This window comes from Apostichopus japonicus, chromosome 17 (assembly GCF_037975245.1).
Source record: "Apostichopus japonicus isolate 1M-3 chromosome 17, ASM3797524v1, whole genome shotgun sequence".
Lineage (NCBI taxonomy): Eukaryota > Metazoa > Echinodermata > Holothuroidea > Aspidochirotida > Stichopodidae > Apostichopus > Apostichopus japonicus.
The window spans coordinates 36,220,541-36,243,055 of NC_092577.1; the positions used below are offsets into that span (position 1 = coordinate 36,220,541).

The 22,515-nt window shown below is 38.4% G+C and overlaps 2 protein-coding genes across 4 annotated transcripts in view; one reads left to right on the forward strand and one right to left on the reverse strand.

Moving 5' to 3' along the window:
* Positions 1-561: 561 nt before the first annotated feature.
* LOC139954872 (interferon-induced very large GTPase 1-like) overlaps positions 562-22,515 on the reverse strand; it is a 297,255-nt gene continuing 275,301 nt past the window's right edge. Inside the window, exons 1-4 of one of the 3 annotated variants that reach the window (XM_071954844.1) lie at positions 9,598-10,651; positions 7,932-8,032; positions 6,923-6,974; positions 562-4,792 (exon numbers count right to left, since the gene is read on the reverse strand). In XM_071954844.1, the coding sequence (XP_071810945.1) occupies positions 853-3,513 (2,661 nt within the window). In that variant the 5' untranslated portion in view covers positions 3,514-4,792; positions 6,923-6,974; positions 7,932-8,032; positions 9,598-10,651 and the 3' untranslated portion in view covers positions 562-852. Of the gene's footprint in view, positions 4,793-6,922; positions 6,975-7,931; positions 8,033-9,597; positions 10,652-22,515 lie in introns of those variants that run through there. The other 2 variants (XM_071954843.1, XM_071954845.1) reach the window with 2 other exon arrangements.
* Positions 17,256-22,320, forward strand: LOC139954878 (arylsulfatase-like). The gene is made up of 2 exons (XM_071954858.1): positions 17,256-17,617; positions 21,803-22,320. Exons 1-2 carry the CDS (start codon positions 17,271-17,273, stop codon positions 22,254-22,256), a joined length of 801 nt encoding a protein of 266 aa, XP_071810959.1. The 5' UTR covers positions 17,256-17,270; the 3' UTR covers positions 22,257-22,320.

Below are 22,515 nucleotides of genomic sequence, written 5' to 3' on the forward strand. Positions count from 1 at the left end.
AAAAACGTCTTTTCGAGTACACTACGAGTAATGGCTACTCTCTTAAAACACCATCGAATATATAATTTACAATGTTTTTACAGACTTTTACGTGCAATCTGAGAAATTGCAGGCTTGAGACCCATATTTTAGGGCTAGGTATTCGCAGCATAAAACACTCGGGAAGGGCCGTTTCCGGCCATCTGGGGGTTTGAAAAAACCCAAAATTTTCTTGTACGCTCCGCGCCAACCGATGGTGGCGCTCCGCTTAGATAGTCTCCACACATTAGCCCCCCCAATAATTTTTCCGTTCCGCCGCGCCTGGCCATGCCATGCTGTGTGACCATTCTCATGATTACTACAGATATTGTATTATTCTTATTCTGCCAGATGCAGACGAGAAAATTGTGTAACTCTATTTCCCAAATTATTGAACAAAAAATATTAGCGAATCGCACTGATGAGTGTTTTTTTTTACCCCATTCCCAGTGGGGGGGGGCCAGTGGGGGGGGGGGGGGGCAGCCGATTTCATGGGGGGGCCTCGGCCCCCCCAGGCCCCCCGTAGCTACGCCACTGCTTACACGTTCCTAAATGATCTAAGATGTCACGTGTCACATCTCGCATTTTTGAATAAAGCTGAGATGCTACTGATGGATCACTTAGTTTGTCTAAGTCCCATCCTTTAGTAATATCTCTTTTCAATTGCGAACTGAACATTTTGTACAACATGTTGGTTAAATTCTTGAATGTCGCTTAGATTGAAATCCTCAACGGAAAACTGTATATCCATTCCATACCCTGTCATGTACTCGCTTTGCAGAAATGTATTTGCCCATTCCCGAAATGTTGTTGTTTGTTTACCTTCACGTTCCGTCAATTCATGTTTAGTCTTTTGTAATGCAGATTGAACATAACCAAGTATTTCACTGATTTTGTATATATTACCTCTGTAACCCAATATTGAGACCGTGTTGTTATTTCAGTTAGAACCTTTTGGCTCAACCAATCGCTAACGAATGTATTATTGTCCTGTATAAAATCATGATACAATGTTGGATCTTTTTTAAGACAGAGCTCTTCTAAAATTCTGCCAATCATCCTTTCCTTATCATTATAACAATCTTCGTTTCTCATATGTGCCAAGAGTTTTACATCGAAGGCATTTAAGGTGTACTTTTGCAAGACAGTCACACACTCAGAATATGATCGCTTTACAGCCGCTCCACTCTTAATGGTTTCATCAACATAGCCTTTAAATTCGTCCTTTAAACAATCCTTCTCATTTTCAAACATTCTATGTAATGAATTGTGACTTTCATACTTTCGTTGACAATCTTTGCAAACTCTACAAACCTCGTTCTGAACTTCACGAAGGGTACTAACCAAAGTTTCACTTTTGACTTTGCTATCCGTTAATACATTGTACACTTCTAGTAAAATAGTATCTACGCGACTTTCTCGAAACGGTATAACTTTCGCGTGATTTCTAAGATCACTTCTATGACGATTTACAATTCCAAAAACTACAATTTGAACTCTGTCCTGTCCGTCATTAAATTCCCAAATATTTCTGCCAAGCCAATGAGCAAAGTACCCCCTCTTTTTCATCTCGTCAGTGTAAGCTTTGCTATATCCTGTACCAAGCATTAGTTTTCTAAGACTGTTATCACACGCCTGCTCGATATATTTCTCAGTAATTATAAATTTGTTGAAGTTTATTTTAAGCTGTTTGATTATTTTATCCCAAAGTGTGTCAAATTGTGTATTCAATTCCTCATGATTTTTCTTCCAATAGTTAGTGTCTTTTGTGTGCTTTAATTGATTTGCGGTGGTTTTAGCTGCAGTTTTCAGTTCTTCTTTTGCCTTTCTGATGAATTCTGGCAATCCTTCTATATCGGCCTCATTTTGTAATTGCATCTCTTTGTTTTCTTTGATACCTCTTTCGATATCTTTACCAATGTCGATCGTTTCTCTTTTGATACTCTCATGACGTCTTTTCACCTCCTCTTCGTCTGAATGCTCCTTTACGTATTCATCTATTTTCTTATTTACATCTACGCATTTATCATTTATTACAATTTTCAGCTTTGAGTAAAACTTTTCTTTCGTAGCATCCGTGATATTTGCACCATTATCAAGCTCCCATTGAAATATCTCAGTTCTCATTTTGCCAAGAAGTTTATTATGCTCTAGTCGGAATCTTTGGTTACTGAGGGCATCAAAACTATTTTGGAAATTGAAGACGAAATCTTCTAATTTCACTGCATCCCAAACATTTTCCAACCTTTGAACAAACGTTGCTATTTTAAACTGAGACGGGGTTACAGATTGATTTACTTTTGGTTTGAAAATGGCTTCCTTTAAGGCGTGAATTTTATCACTATAGCCAGGATTTAGAGGAGACATTAAACCCATCCACAAGCATGGGAAAAACTGCAAGTCATCTTCCTCAGCTAAAGGAAATACATCTGAAAAATCTTGAATGTGATCTACTTTTTCCTCAGCAGCAGCAATACGAGTGACTTTGTTGAGAGCATCCTTTATTTTAGTCATGTTAGTTTTATTGTTAGCGGCAGCTGCTATGTCGCTCACTCTTTGTTGAATGATTCTGCAATTAGAAACCAAATTGACTTTCTTCATTCTTATCAGAGCATGGACAGCTATTTGCAATATGCCAATCATATCTGGGCAAATAGTTTCTTGACCGAAATTCAATAAGGTAAGGTCCCCAATGCACATGGTTAGTGTAGCTGCTGTATTGTCAAATGTGTGGTCGTTAAGAACAGTTCGATCTGGAGACTGCAATCCTTCAGTATCAATAATCAGAAGATACTGAAAACCAAGTTGTTCACGTAGTGCGGCATTCACTTCTAACAATTGTAAGTATACCCCTCGCGTGCATCTACCAGCACGTACCGGAAACCTTACCCCAAACATACTATTCAACAACGTTGACTTTCCACTACTCTGGATACCGATTATAGACAAAACAAATATTCTTGGGTTATTAAGCGTATTTTCGACGTTCTTTAAGACGCCTGATATCCATTTAATGGGAATGTAAGCATTTTCTCCATCTAAAAGTTCCAAAGGATATCCTGCAAGAAGTAATTTTGATGCAAGGTTAACCAGCAATTCATTTCGTTTGCGAACATTTGTATCTTCAAGGTTTGCTTCATACCATTGTCCTAACTCACGAATAAAGTGTTCGCAAGTAATGTTCTTCGCATTTACTTGTTCGCTTTCTTTTAGGAAATGCATTTGCAATTCTTTTATGTGATGTTGCAGTTTTCTGCGTTCACTGGGCGAAGCTTGCTTCATGGTAGACTTTAGTTTTTGCAGTGAAGTTTTCAACTCGTCGATTTTATTAACTAATGGAGGAATTTCACGGACGGTCATCATTTCGATACGTGTTTGAAAAATGGACATGAAATAATGCAAAACATCATTTTCGTCAAGCACAGCTGTTTGCAAATTTTCAAAAAAAACTTCCATTTTAGCAGATAAACCTTTTTCTCTTTGAATTTTCCTCATATCACGTTTTGTTTTTCTCTTTGCTTCAAATTGATCACAAACTGTTTGTTCCCAACACACAAAGGTTTTTTGTCAGCTGCGACCCATTTACCCCATTCGACTTGCAATTGTAAATATGATTGTTTCACTGTCTCAATGGATTCGTGTATCGGAAAAGAGGATTGCATCAGTTTTTTTGCTTTGTTATAGGAATCATTTTCCTGATCCACGGTTACTTCATTAAAGCAAAAGATTCGCCAGTCTTCAATTGAATGGTAATCATCACGTCTTGTGGTATTGCAGTATTGCATAATCTTCTCACATATGGTTTTTGCAAGGTCTGTTGCATTACGTTCCAAGCCAAAATCAATACTATCATCGTTTGCATCGATGTTTAGTGTATTACGCTCGCTGTTTAGCCGTTGCTTACGTGTTTGCCTGCCCTTCTTTTCTTTTTGTGCGATCAAATGTATCACGAAAACATTTTTGAATCTTTTCTTTATTTCATCAATTGCTGTTTTGTAGTATTCCAATTTGTCTTTATCTATAAATAGGAATATAGCATTAGCTACCCTGCACATAAACTCACTTTCGGCAGTAAATTCTGTTGAATCACCTCTCAGATTCAACAATAACGTAACTTCTTTCAACAAATCCTCTTTTCTGCCGTACATTGACAGATACCATTGGGCTTCTACTGATCCACAACAGTGGTAAACGCACTCTATTTCATCTTCATAAAACAGAAAATATCGAAATGTTTCATTACCTTGAGCTCTACCAATGACATTATTTAATACAGACGATTTGGAGATTGGAATATCACCAAATCTTATGAATGCAGTAGTAAATACTTGCTCACTTACCATACGTTTCTCTGGAGCAAGATTTGTTTCATTTTCTTTCCATTTTTTTACCACACGACTTAATGCCCAAGTAAGCAGTTCTGGTTTTTCGTCATCTCTTACCCCGGGTAATAAGACTGGCACGGCAAGTTGACAAGATGCAAATTTCTCAAGCAGATGCTGTCTTAAATGATTATCGGAACAATGAAGAATTGCATATATGAAATCTCTTGCACTTCCTTCTATGTGAAGATTCTCTTTCCATGTTACCCTACTGTCTAGTGCGGTTAACTTACTGATAAACAGAAAAGGTACATTTTCTGGTTTAATTTGTGAATCATCGCTTGGAAACAGCCGTACCTCTGTGGCCGCTTCCAGGGTGAGCTTCCGTGGGAAATAGTTCTTTAGACCAACCTCTTCCAAGTATTCCAGAAAATCTTCTTCAGTTTCGTTATCTATCGAATATAAGAGTAAGCTTAAGTTGATGTCAAAGCCAATCTGAACTCAAAGCCAATTTGAAACGATACATGTACACTACACAATTGTAATGTGTGTCTCTATCTAGAAATATACAGACATTTTTAATACCTTGTATATACACGAACTAATAACGATGTTGCTAGTCAGGAATAACTTTCAGACTAATTATTGCTACATTTATTGTCGGAATAATGATTTCAGCAGCGAGAAACGAGTGTAGGTGATAGAGAGCGTCTCTGTCAACCAACCCTACTTCCAGTAGTTTAGTTTAGTAGAAAAAAGGATCAGGAGGGACACCTAAGTCCCCATCAAGGACCCTATAAAGAGAGGGAAAAAACTGAAGACACAAACACTCAGACCCGATTACACTGCTTAAAGTGCTTGTCCAAAGCATTCTTAAACCCATTGACACTACTTACAAGTACAATTTTCTCAGGCAAACTATTCCACTCATTCACAACCCTATTAGAAAAAAGTTATGCCGAATATTAATCCTACTATGCGACTTTTGAAGTTTAAGACAATGACCGCTAGTACAACTATTGTTTGCAAACATGAAAAAGTCGGTAAAGGATAAATTGTCGAAACCATACACAATCTTGAAAACCTGGATCAAGTCCCCACGTAACCTCCTAAGCTCCAGTGTGGTGAGATTCAACAGTTGTAACCGCCTATAATAAGGCACCCTCTTTAAGGAACTAATCATCCTAGTAGCTCTCCTCTGGACCTTTTCAAGTACTTCCTTATCCTTAGCAAAATAAGGGTTCCAAGCCTGCACAGCATACTCCAGATGAGGCCTAACCAACTGCTTGTAAAGCCTAACTACGATGTCCTCTTTCAGAAAACTGAAGTTCCTCTTGATCATACCTAAAACCCTATTACCTCTTTTAGCAGCTTCAAGACAATGTTTGGAAGGTTGCAGAGACGAGTCAATGTAGATACCTAAGTCTTTTTCAACAGAGACCTCCTGTAACTCCACAGTGAGTACATGCACCCACAATAATGGCATTACGAAGCGTGAGAGTTAAGCAAAGGCAACAGGGCTTACTCTCAAAGCAACTATTATTAATGTCGGTATCTGATCGTTCATTCAAACATTTACAATTTACCAAACACTTAAAAGGGGCTAACTGGATATTATTTTTCTCTCATGCTGAGTGTTTGTGATTTACTAAGTCCAACAGTTTGTAAAACGATACAAATATTGGAGAAGGACCCAGAACGTTTTTACAAAATACGGGATCTGCTTCATACATTGATCAAAGAACTTTCTTTACAGTTTACACGGTCTTTTTGGTACGAATAAACTCTAATTAATAGCATCTCAGTGACAAACGACTTTGGAAATGTTTTACGCACACATAAAACGTAGTTTGCGGACAACTATGCACTGAAGCAAAGAAATATCGATATGATCCCGGTAACGTAATACACACACATATATATATATACTAGAATTATGTGAACCTTATATGTTAATAAAAAGTTCCGGCCACATAATGACGTAGAACTGTGTAAATCCATGTGTGGCACTATTGGCACCGCCAAATTTTAAGAACTCAATTTTTGTTACCACAGATTAAATAATCTGTTACGACAGAATAAATAATCTGTTACGACAGATTAAATCATCTGTTACGACAGATAAAATAATCTGTCATGACAGATTAAATAATCTGTTACGACAGAATAAATAATCTGTTACGACAGATTAAATCATCTGTTACGACAGATTAAATCATCTGTTACGACAGATTAAATAATCTGTTACAACAGATTAAAAAAATTGTTACGACAGATTAAATAATCTGTGACGACAGATTAAATAATCTGTTACGACAGAATAAATAGTCTGTTACGACAGATTAATTGATTTGTTGGAAAAAAATTTCACTTGTCAATTTTCTTTTTTTTTTCTTGACAATTTTTTTTCTTCAATATGGCCCTAATGGGCCATCGAACACTTGCAGTAGAATGCGTGCCTAAAAACGTCTTCAATTACACTGAGTTAACAAGTGTAATTCAATTGAAAACTTGTTTATGTTCTCAAAGAGATTTGTCTATTACACAAGTAGCTGTAGCCTAAATATCGTGCATTCCCTTACCGTGAAATTCTTGTTACGACTCACTGGTGTTGTTCTCTATATTGCCGGCCATCTGATGAATGAATGGTTAAAGAGGAAAAGGCGTGTTCAAATATTATTTACAACATGACGTTTCAATTACTCCCGAGACCATATCATTGACTCCTAACCTTCACATATAGTTAAAAGAGTTTGACATTATTGTCATCAATTGCATTTTAGCCAAAAGTACCAAGACGGATGTATGAAGAAACCGGTTTGTCGTGCAAATGTGTCTATATTGATATCAAATTTTAAGTTGGTTTAACATAACATTAAAGTAATTTATTGGTCGTCAAGCTTATCTATTATTACTCAATATAAAACTGGGCTTGAGCAACTGAGACACCTCCATTTAGAAATAGGTCAACTACAAAATTTAGTAGTTGTTAATCTTAACAATAGAGACATTTCTGGTAAGTGTGGTATTCAATGAAACTGCAACTAAACGTGTAAAATCCATTAGATCAGTCAGCGAAACAGATTTGATTAACTTTAGAGCTGATATGAGAGGGCATGTAACAATTAAGAAGATACTGAGATAAACTCGAAACATTTAGCTTAACACAGTTGATCCATAAAAGACAGCAACACAAGAAAAACATTTTTGGTAAGAGTGGTTTTCAATGAACTGAAAATTAATTCTCCGTTTAGGATATTCAAATCTATTCCTGCAATTATAAGCTGGTGCTATTACAATTTAACTTAATGGATCATTCTAGACAGCAAATGTTAAATGGGACATTTGTGCACAGTACTGTTTATAATGATCTTACGTGCAGCTATAACTATCTGAAACAATCTTTCTAAGTCTCCAGTGAATACAACGTTGTGAGGAAGGAAAACCAAGTGATCAAAATAATGTTACTCTCTTGTAAATAGTAAGTCATAATGTTATCGAATATCGTAACCAACAATGAAGAATGACTTATCGCTTGCAATACAGTTTGTGTAAAATATTCTATTCAACACTACAAAATATTAAAAGTACCTCATCGATATTTTGCTGGGAAGTCGTGCCTGTAGCAGCGTCGATCTTATCATCTTCATCCGGGTTCTCTGTTTCCATTACGGTTTCGTTTCGCCGTCCTCCTTTAATAATCAACAAAGCAGAATGAATCAAAGTAATTCTTCCGAATTGAACTCCCATAATACTTATATTAATCATTGCATTTGAGCTGACAATAGCAACCGTTTCGCTTGTTTTAATAAAATTATAAATCGTTCGAATGAAATCATTTGAATTAACAGGGAAAGTTAAAGTATAAACCTGGTGTGGGCTTCATTTTAAATGTTGACTTTTATGGTTTCAAAATACACGCAAAAGAGTATGACAGTATAAGAAAAAAACTGTTTTTTCCTCTTATTTCCATTGAAGTAAAACGGACCCATCATTGTTTGTTATCCTGTTTAATGAGTCGGTCTTAAGAGTGGTCTTGCTCTTCAGTATATTTGGAAGGTTTGTTGTAGAAATGTTGCTGTAACTAAGACTTTTACATTAGTTCTGTGACAATGCGTTGTACTTATTAGATGCTAAATATGCTTACAATTGTCACATTTGTCTGGCATATTGGAAGGCATAAGTATTTTGTTTCCATTTAAAATCTCTTCAACCTACTGGTGTTTGTACTACATGTTTTTACTCTCATAAAGTAGATTGGCGTCGTTGGAAGTTGACGAACTGTGTGTGGTGAAGCGTTAAATATTGCAAAGTAATGCTACTGTTCTTTTGACGATATGTTTTCTACTTTTTACTAGAAAAACAGACAGAGCTTTGTAGACAATATCTAGTGTCATAATGTGTGTGATGCTTCTATGATGTTTTTAACCAAAGTTAACCTTTAACATATAGTTACTTTCGTAAACACAATTCCACCAAGAAAGTAAAAAGATTAGTTTACATTTCTAGTACAATGGCTTCAATGACTTCTATTTATCAGATGTTTATTGTTGCTTTGCAACGTCCACTTCTTGCATACATTTTGTATTCTTGATGAGTAACATCATGCATAGACCTAGTAGTTAGACGTTACGTAAGTGTTAATATCGACGTCACAGTGTCCTGACATTTGCTTGCCAACTAGGTTGTATAACTGTCATTCGTTGTTTCGATTCCTCGAATCGCTGCTCTTAGGGTACTATTACTTACATTATGCATATTTCGCCTTGATGTCAGCTTAACGCAATATTATTAATAACATTAATGCCAGCGTTACTAAGGTTGGCGTTAGGTTAGCGTTGTTGATCGCACCCTTGTCAGTATACTTCGGGCTGAAAGTTTGCTTTCTCAGAAATTTTGGCATAATCTTACCAAGTGGTGTTAACACAGAAGGGCTTCTTACAATACCATATTTGATCTGATTCGTTAGCTTCGAACTAGCTTAGGCAGATAGGTAGGATTGGAATCAAGCTTGCCGAGATACATTGTTTTCAACTTATTTTCATTCACCGGTGAGATTACCGTGCAATTATCGTTAGGTTTGTGAAAGATCAGCTGAGGAGCACATGTCAATCAGATTCGAGAAGTTCGAAAAAGTATAAATGAGCAAAGAATAAGAATGATCAGACATTGATTCGTGCTGTCGTTTAGCTGTTTAACATTATGAATACTTTTGAATTCTGATCGATGTGAAGAGTGAAGTGAATATCAAACCTACCTGTAATGCTATTATCGATGAGCGAGATTTTCCATTGCAGATACAGCCCGGATGTGAAAACTGGAAATATGGCGTTGTCTGATTCGAACCGTCTAATGGCAAATTCTTCGGCAAGTGGATTCTTATATGAGGATGCTTATCTGTGGTATTTTAACTAGTTGCAGTGTGGTCCAATCAAATAGTCAGTTTCCTTCGTCCACGAAACTTAAACTGCATGAATATTCAGATGATATTAGCTATGGGAATAATATGTTTACTCAAAGTAATATATACATAACCTTATAAGGATGCCATTGCTGCTGCTGGGTCCTGCAAATGCTATCAGCAAATCATATTCGTTGTTAGAGCCATCAATAAAGTTCAGATAAACTAATATGTGCATAAAATCATATTGAACAGTTGTTTTATTTTCGGTTTGGTGCCCGGAGATGACGTATTTGTAACAGCCAATCAGTGGGAACCAGGCTGATCGTCTGCCAGTGACAGTTTTATCTTTGTCGTTGGACTTTGGATTGCTGGGCATGTCGGTAGGCTACGTTCACACTTCTTTATTAAACTACTTATTAATTTGTAAATAATGAAATTGAGAATAGAACAGCTAATTATGTCAAATCATTGTGTAATGGAATATGGAGCTAATTAATACCTTATTTTTGTATTTTGGTCCATGGTTGGGCCGAGGTTTGGTGCCTGGAATCTTTATTAGGCAGGGAGGTCAAAAGTTTGCGGATCGCTGTTATAATGTATTCGTATCTATACAAAGTTATACTGCAAAGGGTTTCTTTTATGCAGTTATTTAATGCTGTTTATTACGTTCCGAATATTTTTAATACTAATATGCTCATAAACACAAAATGTACTTAATAGTTAATCAACGGTCCACGACGTTTATCACTGGATAATGCGAGAACAGTGGTATAACTCAGCCGTAGGGCGAGTGCATCCGGCGATAGGGTTATATCGCTGTGAGTGCATTACGTAACGGTTATTGGCCTTAACTACGGATACATACTTAGTACACTATATACTACACCAGGATTTCCCTACTATATCCCCCCCCCCCCACACGAACCCCCTGTGGATGTCAGAGTTGTCCACGAACCCCAACTTTTCGAGACACGATCTGAGTCATTATTATACTTTAATACGCTTAACAGTGCTTCGTAAAAGATCAAGTTCATAGTATAATATTGTAATGGGAAAAAAAAGAGTTTGTCGATAGGTATGATTTTTGTACATTACTAAATTATATGATATATCAGATTTTAGTTCAACAAAAAAGTACTCTAGTTTTGACTTTCAGAAACGTCTCACGAACCGCCTGGATGGACTCGCGCACCATCTGGGGGTTCATGCACCCCAGTCAGGGAACCCCTGTACTACACTGTGCTATATAGTTACACACTTCCGTCAAGAAAGTAAACAACTTTTGAAGTACAATGGATTCATTGACTTCAACTGTTTGAACCAGGACAAGAAGCATTACTTCTTTTGGAGAATGACGTTTACTGTTGCTTGAAACGTTCATTTCTTATATACATTTTGTATTCCTGATCATTAACGGCATGCCTAGACCCAGTAGTTGGACGTAACGTAAGTGTTGTTATCCACAGTGTTCTGACATTGGCTAGACAACTGGGGCGTAGAACTGTCTTTCGTAGGTTCAATTCCTTGAATCACTGCTCTAAAGACATTTGAACAGTGCTTCGTTTGTTGATTCGAAGCCTCAAATAACATTTGATACTATTACTAACATTACGCATTTTTGGAGTCTCGATGTCCGCTTAACGCTATATTATTAATATCATTAATCATATAAATAATAATAATAACTAAGATTTATGATGCGCTAAGTATAAACAAAATAGTTGTCAAAAGCGCCGTACATTATAGTTTGAATAGAAAGAAAAGCAAAAGCAATAATGCAACAATGAAAAATAATTACAAATCAAATTGATAAAAAAATGTTTAGCATAGAGGTAGGCTTTAAGTTTAGATTTGAAAAGTGATTTAATAGGTATACATTTTAAATGGTTTGAGAGGGAATTCCACAATTTGGGACCAGAAACTGATAAAGCACGGTTTGCATAGGTTGCCCCATTGGTTCTAGGTACTAGGAGGGTAATGAATTTTGACTGACGGGTGACACGCTTGTATTGTTTTACTAAGAGAAGTTCGGTAAGGTATTTTGGAGATAACTTGTTATAAATACAATTGTGGATTAAAATAAGGACACGGCAAGTCAGATTCGAGAAGTTTGAACACGTATAAATGAATAAGGAATAAGAATTGTCAGACATTGATTCGTGCTGTCGTTTAACAGTTAACATTATGAATATATGTGAATTTTGATCGATGTGAAAAGTGAAGTAAATGTCAAACTTACATGTAATGCTTTTATCGATGAGCGAGATCTTCCATTGCAGATACAGCCCGGATGTGAAAACTATGTGGAGTTGTTTGATTCGAACCGTCCAATGGCAAATTCTTCGGCAAGTGGATTCTTATATGAGGATCCTTATCTGTGGTATTTTGATTGGTTGCAGTGAGTTCCGAACCCTATATGGGCAGTTCCTTCGTCCACGAAACTTAAACTGCATGAATATTCATATGTTATTCGCTATGGGAATATTGTGTTTATTCAAAGTGATATACATAACCTTATTAGGATAACGATGCTGTAATTGGTTTCTACATATGCGATCAGCAAATCATATCAGTTGCCAACAAAAATCCAGATTACCTTAAACGTGCATAATATATGATGCCGTGAAACTTAAATTTCATCAGTAATTACTACCTACAAGAACAAACAAAATACCTACATACATTAACGGTCCATTTATTTACCTGCCAACGTGAATTACAACAACCGATGTGATTTGACATTTAAGCAGTGAAAAATTTGTCGCGTTTTCATGTTACTCTGTATACAGGTGCGTATCCAGGGGGGGGGCGTTGGGGGCGCGCGCCCCCCGGGTAAGAAAAAGAGGAGAGAAGAAAAAAGGAAAAAAGGGGGAAAAGAGGAGGAGGAGAGGAAGGAAGGGAAAAGAAAATGAAGAAAGAGAGAAAAAGGAGAAAAGGAGGCAGTAAAAGAAAAACGCGAAGACATAGGGAAGAGAAAGAGGAACAGTGACATCATTACAGCTCTGAAGGGTAGCCAGTGACGGATCAATGATTTCGTAAATGTGTGACTCACCCTACCCCTTACACCGACAACTCCATTTTTTGACGTTTCCATTTCCTCTCTCACTAATGATCTATATATATACTATATATGGTCTATCATAACGCGTGTGTAGAATTGTGCTATGAAACCAACTGTGGCTGGTCTCGAACTCGACAGCGTCGTCGGGGAACATGACGATTTTTGGGATGGGGGCGACCGCCAGCCCCCCCCCCATTCAGCATTTTTTAAATGATATCGCTAAGTAATTTCAAAATAGATAGTGCTTAGATGCAACTTACAAGGCATGGGAAGTGTCATTTCCAGCGATCTGGGAGACATTTTTGGCCAAAATTTGCTTGTACGCTTCGCGCCAACCTATGGTGGCGCTACGCTTAGATAATTTGCCTACAGGCTTCTCCCCTCCCTTGACAAATTCCTCGCTACGCGCCTGTTTGAATTTGTAACGCAAACAGCAGATATCACATCATATCAGTGAGCATGAAAATGGCGTTCCAGGATGAAAAGCCTCAAAACTGTCCGACTTGCCTGAAAAAATAACCACAATTTTCGCGCGCGCTCAACGTGTTAATGTCAATATCTTATAAGCAAGCATCGGTTATTACATCGCATGCCATCATGTACCGTACGTTCCGTTAAAATTGCGCAGTATACCGCGGGATGCTAATGTAAACAACGACATGTCTCATGTAGATGTATAAAAAGCATGGAGGTCCAATTATGTCAAAACTCTCTTTTACATTAGTAATGGCGAATTAGGGGCTGCACCCCCGCCGCGCAGTGGCGGAGCGTCCATACGGTCATGGGGGCGGATGCCCCCCTGACGAACTCAAATGGACTGCTGGCGCCTTTTTCAGCTCTTTACCACTTTTTACTTATTCTAGATTATTGACTTTTTTATTGCGCTCTCATCTACTTATTGACATCTGTCACATTTTGTTGGTGTAATTTGGCGATGACACCTTATTCTTCGTTTATCTGCAAATTAGCCAGGCCCGGAAAGGGTCATTTCCGGCGATCTAGGGAGTATCTTTACTCAAAAATTTTCTGTACGCTACGCGCTAACCAGTGGTGGCGCTCCGCTCAGATAGTGTCGAAAGCGCCCCTACAGACCATTCTCGCCCCTGCTGACCAATACCCCTAGCTCCGCCACTGCCGCCGCGCCTCCTACGCCTATGTGTGTAGTGTTCGGTTTCGGAAATATCTGCTATTTTTTCATTCAACCAAGTTTTATAATAGCCGTTATAAGAGGTTTTAATATTTGTACACCAATAAATTAACTGTGTCTGAAGTTTCGAAAATTTCTGACCAACATTCTGCATCACACTTCCCTCTACTCGTGCAATTTTGACCGGTCTGTTAGGGGTTGAAGGAAGTTTTTATATTGGTTGTTCATAGATGAAATTTTGTACAACATTATGGGTATGTTTACAAGTGAGTTTATTCACGAGAAATGTGAATTTTCAAATTCTGAACAAATATGGGGCTTAAAACCTTGAAAAGTGGGGCTGACGAGTATTGTGGGCCGCGACGTAGAATCACCTACAAAAGCAAGACCCACAGGAGATGCGATCAGGTCGAACATGATGTGTGCCAGGTTGACAATCTTCAAAAAGGTTATGGATGGATAAAAAACTATTAGGAAATACTTGGTTCTCAGGCAAAAAGTGTACATCTGGTTGGTCATGTCAAGCCCGAGAAGTGCCGTTTCCGGTGATCTGGGGGGGGGGGGGTATCAAAATAAGAAATTTTCTTGTACGCTGCGCGCCAACCGATGGTGGCGCTCCGCTTAGATAGTAATTCGCGCCCCCCCCGGGTTTGAAAATCCTGGATACGCGCCTGGTATAAGTAACTTTAAAAAAAAGTCGCCCAGGAAAGAATCTGGGCACGAAAACCAAACTACCGAACGACTGATCCGCTCTCAACCCCAGTGCCCTTGCATCGGGACTGTGACTGTGTGATCATCGTCGGGTGTGCATCACCATTCGAAAGGTAACAGATACTACACATGATCTTTGCCAAAAGGCCGAGAAGCGATAAGTAACTGCTCCAGTTATTCCTTAACTTGTAGAAATTTTTGAGGGGGGGGGGGGGTGGGTGACACATATCACATAGCGAAGTAAATATCAAACTTACCTGGAATGCTATCATCGATGAGCAAGATTTCCATTGCAGATACAGCCAGGGTGTGAAAGCTAGAAATATGGCTTTGTTTGATTCTAATGGCAAGTTCTTGGGCAATTTTGTCAGGATCCTTATCTTTGGTGCGGTACCGTACTTCATGAGGTTGCAGTTAGCTCCAATCAAATGACCAGTTCTTTTTTCAAACGAACTTAAACTGCATGAATATTTAGATGCTATAAGCTCTTGGAATAATATGTTTATTCAAAGTGATATACATAACCTTATTAGGATAACGTGGCAGCATTCGGTTCCTACAAGTGCGATCAATACGATATTAACGACAGCAAATCTAAGGAGTTAGTTGTGTTACCAACATTACCTTATACTTGCAGTTCATTTGTCAAACGCAACGCCAATTAAACAGCATGAATATTCAGATGCTATTTGCAATCAATTTGTTTGTTATTCGAAGTGTTATACATGTATCCTTATTAGCATAATATTGCTGTAACTAGCTGTGCTTATAACATTAATGGGCAGTTCCTTGGTCCACTATTGTATCGCTATGCTAGGTAGAAAAGCTGCAGTCAATCGATAAGTTTGTAAGCCAGTTCGCAAAAATTCGTTGTCATGCCGCGAATGGTATTTCTTACATATAAAAGCTTTGTTGAAGTAAGTTGTTCATAAATTGCTGAAGTCAGTGATTCATAAATTGTTTTTGAGCAAAAGTTTAACAGAAACTTTATTTATTCGTTTGATAAATTACTAGGCCTGTGTTGTAAAGCGCTATTTGGGGTCCTAGATGGGCGACCTTTAGCGGGAAAAGCAACGTAAATGTCAACAACAAAAACGTCCAATTAAGTTGTTTAACTGCAATCTATTCCACAATTCGATAATAAGCACAAACCACGAGGAACAGACAGCTACAAAAGGATGCAAGGAGCAGTAACGGAGCAGCCAGAAAGCAAGGTAAAATCAAACATGAATAAAACAATATACAATATGCTTCCTTGCAATTTAACTCGGCTAACTGTTATCCACCAACACTGCAATTAAAAAGTTAGGCAATAGCAACCAATCTTCAAGTGCAATATCACTCAGTCCGAAGGACCATTTTGCAACATTTGTCTTTCCTTTGAACTGATTATGTTTATATATATATATATATATATATATATATATATATATATATATATATATATATATATATATATATATATATATATATAGATAGATATATACATTTGCCTTTGTCATTTACCTCCATTGCATTAACATAAAGTCTGTTCAAAGCATCTCTTTCGAGATCCGGCTTTAGGAATCACAAATGATTTCGATTTGGTTAGCATCATGTTTGATCTCTAGAGTTAGGCAAAATATGTCACCAAAAACAGAACTAGTATTGTTCGATACAGGTGACAAACGCCTACAGTGGAATTACGACCTTCCTTACCGGTTTCGAACCTCTGGACATAGCCATAGCCTAGTGGTTAGGGCGTCCGCGTACAGAGCGGAATTCCCGTGGTTCGAATCCCGGTGGAGGCTGAAAGTTTTTTCACTGTTCTTGATTTTCCAACTCATTACGATTTTTATTTATATATTTATATATATATATATATATATATATATATATATATATATATATATATATATATATATATATAGCTGGAACTGCGTAACCTAGTCCTTTTTGCAATCAATGACTATCGCAGCATGCAAAAACGTGTGTTTCTCAGTCAGCTTAAGCAAGCACACGTATGTTACACCGTACAAAATCTATGATGTATATGAGACAGCACTAATGAAATGAACTCAGCTGTTACCGATGTTATAAATCTCCTAAACGATTTAGGGCTCAGAGAAAACACTCTGGTAATCTTTCTCTCAGACAACGAACCAATTTTAGAGATGTGTTCAAAAGCCGGTTTGGAGGGACCTTTAAGAGATAAGTTTAAGCTGCACTGTAAAAACTTTATCTTCTTGATAAATCCGTTAGTAGCATGGACTCAACACAGTCATTGTGATTAAGAGAGGTCAACTAGAACCTCATGAGTTTTTGTACCGAGTAATAAATATGGACGGTATGCAATCATTTTTCCTATCATTAAATTGCCAGAAGAGATGTTTGAGTTTGAGATGTTTGAGTGGGCTTAAACTATACAAATGATGACGTAACAACAAATATTGAGGAAGCGTGAAAGAAAGGGGAATCACTTCGGTTTGCTGAGTTGTGGAACATTGTAGAAGTACATTGCCGGTCTGCAGAATACAGCGAAATTTCATTATTACAGAATCATCTACATGCTTATTTTGATATGATTTCATCATAAATGTTGGACCACACAATGTCAACTCTGTCTTGATGACGTCATTGTCATCTTTCCTTTTGATCTTTACCGCAGGTGGCAAGTCGACAGTTTATGAGGGCGGTATTCGTATTCCGTTTATAGTAAGTTGGCCAAGACGAATTCCCGCAGGTAGCGTATCGCGTCACACGGTCAGTTCCATGGACATTTTCCCAACCATCCTTGACGTCGTAGGTGGGCCTCTACCGACAGGTATCACTTACGATGGGAGCTCACTCAAATCCATCTTGTACGAAGAATTTCTGATGAGTGAAAAATGGGGATTTGAAATTCAGTCACAGATGGCACCTGTCCATCCAGAGGGGTTGTTTTTCTATTCTGGAGAAATATTGACAGCCATGCGGTAATCTCGTGCACGTTATATTACTCGTTTCCGAGGAATATATTTCGTTAATTTCATTAATTTCATTAATTCTTGTTTTGTTTAGTTTTACTATCTTTTGTTTTCTTCTGTTTCGTTTCGTTGCGTGGCCTTGTGTTGCTTTGGGCCACGTTTCGTCTGGTACAACCCCCCCCTCCCCCCCTTTTTGTTTTGCTTGCTTTGCAGTTAGGTCTTCTTTGCTTCATATCCTGTTCTAAATTTCTATTTTCTTCTTTAAAGGTTGATTTAGATCTACTTTGTTTCATTTCTTTCTTTCTTTGTTTCATTTCCTTTAATTCTTCATTTTGATCGTTTTGATTGATCGTTTTGATCGTTTTGCTCGTTTTGCTTGTTTTGCTTTAAGACCTACTGTCACTAATTGTTTCATTCTTTTCGTTTCGACTACATCGAGCACCTTTAAACCGTCGGAGCATTATTTGAATGCACTTGAGAAGCGCAGAGAGGGACATTTGCCTGCCTGTTTAGAAAAAGTCCTCTGTTAAACTTGATAATTGATGACTTTGATGGGTCAGTAAGAATACAAATAAACATTTTACAGCTATAGGAATACTTCCATTAAGAATTTGTAATATGTTCTAATAACCTGCGGCATGATACGCGTATAGCCAATTAATACATTGTCGTGCTTCTATGGGATACAATTATATAACTAAGAAGCAAAATGACCCTCATTCCCGGCCCATGCATGTCAAAACCAAACATCATTAACGATTTAGATATATTAATTAATATCCATTCTGATTTATAAATCATTCATATATGTTACTGCGGTTATTGTTATCTTTAGTTCAGTGGAAAATATTGTAAGAAGCGCTGCATGTCTTTTCTAAGTTTTCTATCAAATTTTAAAAGCACCAAACGTTTCTTTTTCCAAGAACTTTTAAGAATACATTACTCGTCGTCTTCGATACGGTGACACATCCGCAAAAAGGGACAATATCTCACCACACACACGTCAAGAGAGTAATTAATTAGATCTGACCCGAGTACTGATATAAGTGACAGGATTCACAGAACCACTGGAACTACTAATGAGGTCTGAAGGCAGACTATTCCAATCCCTAATTGTATTTGGAAAAAAACTATACTTATAGCAATTTGTACTGGCATACAGCTGGCAGAAATGCATATCATGCATGTTCCGACTCCTACGCAGAGGCTTTCTTAGGCAGTCAATAGGGATCTGAGCCTGACCATAGATGCCCTTAGCAAATAAGATGATTCTACTTTGTCTGCGCCTCTCTGCCAAGGGCACCAGGTTTAGGTCCCGTAACAGAGATGAGACAGAGCCAGGCTCTCTTGAATAATCTGAAGCGATGAAACGGGCTGCACGCCTCTGAATGTTTTCGAGGTTGTGCTGCAAGAAAGCTTGGTGGGATCCCAGACAGAACTGGCATATTCCAATACTGGCAGGAGGAGACCTTTATATGCAGCCAATTTTGCATCCTTCGAACAGGGGGATAAGTTTCTACGAAGAACTCCCAATATCCTATTTCCTTTATTACACACATTTTGAATATGCTTTCCCCAGTTGAGATCTGAAGTGATATGAATACCCAGATATTTAACACAATCAACCTTAACCAAGTGAACCCCATTGAGCATGTAATTGAAAATTACAGGTTTCCTCTTTCTAGTAATGGTCATAATGTTACATTTCACCGGCTGGAAACTCATGCCCCAATCTTTAGCCCATTGCCCTAGTATATTTATATCTTCCTGAAGTTGATGACCATCACTGACATCATCGATAACCCGATAACAGACACAGTCATCAGCGAACAGTCGGACACCAGAAGAAACAGCATTACCAATATCATTTATGTAGGCCAGGAAGAGAATGGGTCCCAGAACTGACCCTTGCGGAACACCGGAAGTAACCTTAGAAGGATTAGACCTAGACCCATTGACAACAACCGACTGCTCTCTATCACTCAGAAAAGCATCCACCCAGCAGAGAACCTGATGTGAAACACCCATAGTGTACAGTTTAGATTTCAATAATTCGTGAGGAACAGTGTCAAAAGCCTTCTCAAAATCAAGGATGAAGACATCCACTTGCTTTCTTTGGTCAAGGGAGGAGGCCCATTCGTTGATGACAGAAACGAGCTGGGTCTCGCAGCTATGGTATTTCCTGAATGCATGCTGATTGGCAGACAAGATGTTATTATTCTGGAAATGCTCCATGATATTAGAACTGATTATGTGCTCCAAGAGCTTGCAGCAGATACTAGTAAGGGAAACAGGGCGATAATTACATGGCGAGGATACATCATTCTTCTTATATATGGGGCAGATGTTAGCAGTTCTCCAATCCCTAGGTAGGCTCCCATCAGTGATTGATTGCTGGAAAATATGGCTGATAGTTGGAGCAATATCAGTAGCCAATTCCTTAAGTACCCAAGGATGAATGTTATCTGGCCCCACAGCCTTTGAAGTTTTCAAACCCCGCAGCAGCTTCTCCACTCCAAAGGTGGAGACATGAATGTCATCCATCCTCACACACAAAGGACTTTGTAATGGGATTTCATCTGGGGTATTCCTAGTAAACACACTGGAGAACTGCTCATTGAAAGCTTCAGCTTTATCTATGTCACTGAACACTATTTTGTCCTTAGTCTGCAGTGGAGGGATGCAATGTTTATCCTTACGTTTACCATTTATGTATTTCCAAAAGGGCTTACAGTCAGTTTTGACATCCCCCAGGATGCCATTTACAAAATTTGTGTGTGAAGCTCTAATTTCTTTCTTTATTCTTGAGCGCATCTCCACCCATTTGTCATAGATATTGGTCTTTCTAGTTCTTTTGTACAGACTATGCAGTCTGTCGCGCCTTCTGATGAGTCTCTGAATGTGGGTGGACACCCATGGTAATGACTTCCTACCTGAAGACATCTTTGAAGGTATGTTTCTTTTGACAGTACTGTCTAAGAATGACTTTATGAGTTTCCAGTTTGATTCAATATCCCGTTTGTTCTGTAACCCATTGAAGTAATTTTGAGTGAAAGCTCTGGTTTCATGACGCATGGCATCATAATTGCCTTTAGAGTAAAGTAAGATACGTCTACGTGGCTGCCTATCATAGGGCCGAAAACACTTCAGTGTACAAAGGACCGTGTCATGGTCACTCATAGGGGATGAAGACTTAACTTCCTCGTACTGACTAGGCGTGTTAGTGATAACGAGGTCCAAGGTGTTTTCACCTCTAGTGGGGAAACTGACTAGCTGGTCCGCAGCAAAATCATCGATGATATCTAACAATGGTTTGCCACAACTTTGAGTTAAACAGTTTTGACTTTCCTTGTTCAGTCTAGTAAACCAGTCAATTTTACTGAAGTTAAAGTCTCCTAGGACATGAAAACATGGTTGTCTACCAGCTTGGTATTTTGCTGTGATCATGTTCAGTTGCTCTCTGAGTAAGTTGATATGATCAGAATGAGCATCAGGATCCTTGTACCAGGAAGCAACATAGTGGCAACTACCATTTACAGTGAACTTCGCCCAAACAGATTCAGAGCCATTTGTGAGGAAAGGAGCCGCTACCGGTTGCAACTGCTTCTTAATCAGCAACATTGTACCCCCACCTCCCATGGTACGGTCATTTCTAAAAGTGACGTACCCCAAAGTAGCAGGCAGGAGTTCTTGTGAACCAACAGAACTGTCAATTTTGGTTTCTTGGAGCGCTACCACATCGGGACTATGAGTATTCAGAAAGGCTTGGAGCTCTAGTTTTTTACTTCTGACACCATTGATATTAATTGAAGCAAGGACGATCTTGTTCACAGTTTGCCTTTTGCTAGGCACTTTGGTTATCGGGCCCCGGCCATGGGGCAACTCACTGGGGGGATCATTACTAGGAAGCGAAATTACTCAACCTATATTAACGCATTACAATTTGTTTAAATTTATTAACGTAATTCAATTGAGAGAAAGAAAGGAGGGGCGATGGAGAGTAGGTACATTTTAGAGCGCATATCGTTGGTTAGAACAACCATGAAAAGTATGAGAAATATTATAACTTAGCTCACTACAAGAATTTATATCGCAAATGCACGCAAATATGGAAACGTAGTGACGTCTTGAAATATATTATGGGGAAAATTGATCTCTCCCCACCCCAACCCCTTTCTTGTCTTTGTCTTGTAGGTTCGATGGCTACAAAGTCCATTTCCGACTGCAACCTCAACCTCTTACTACCCGGGTAGGATTTGGCGAAGAATGCACAGAGGGCGCCCCATTGATGGAATATTACGCAGGATGTAGAGAACCTACTTGTTTTACAACTCAACAAGTTCCAAATGTTTATCTGATTGACGCAGACGTCGGAGAAGGATTTCGATTCACCAATTATTCAGAGATTGCCGTTTTCGACCCCGGGTTTGAGTGCAAGATGATGCAGTTGAATTTTGCCCACGTCAGTTCGATTGTGAGAGGGCCGGATCTGCTGTCATCAACCAATCAAATTGCTGAATTACAACCCTGCTGCACATTACCTGGGTGCCCATGCGCATCATCTGGTGTAAGAGCTAGTGTCGGAAAAGCTGCGTATGTCATTGTCTGCTCTGTGGCTATTCGTCTGTGGCTAATATTGACTTCATAAGTAGGATTAAGGGGCGACGGAAGAGTGTTCAATTTTGGGGATAGGATAGAAAGTGGTAGGGGCAATAGGATATGTGACCGTCGAATGGATGGCACAAAGTTTACTCAAACGTTCCGACTAAACGAACCTCTCTGTTCAATTCGTATCACAAATTTTAATTACTTGAATGCTTTTCCACAAAAGGTCACTTTTTATGTCAATTTTTCATATTTTTCAACAACAATGCTTTTTTTAAAATAAATATTATATCCTAAAATTT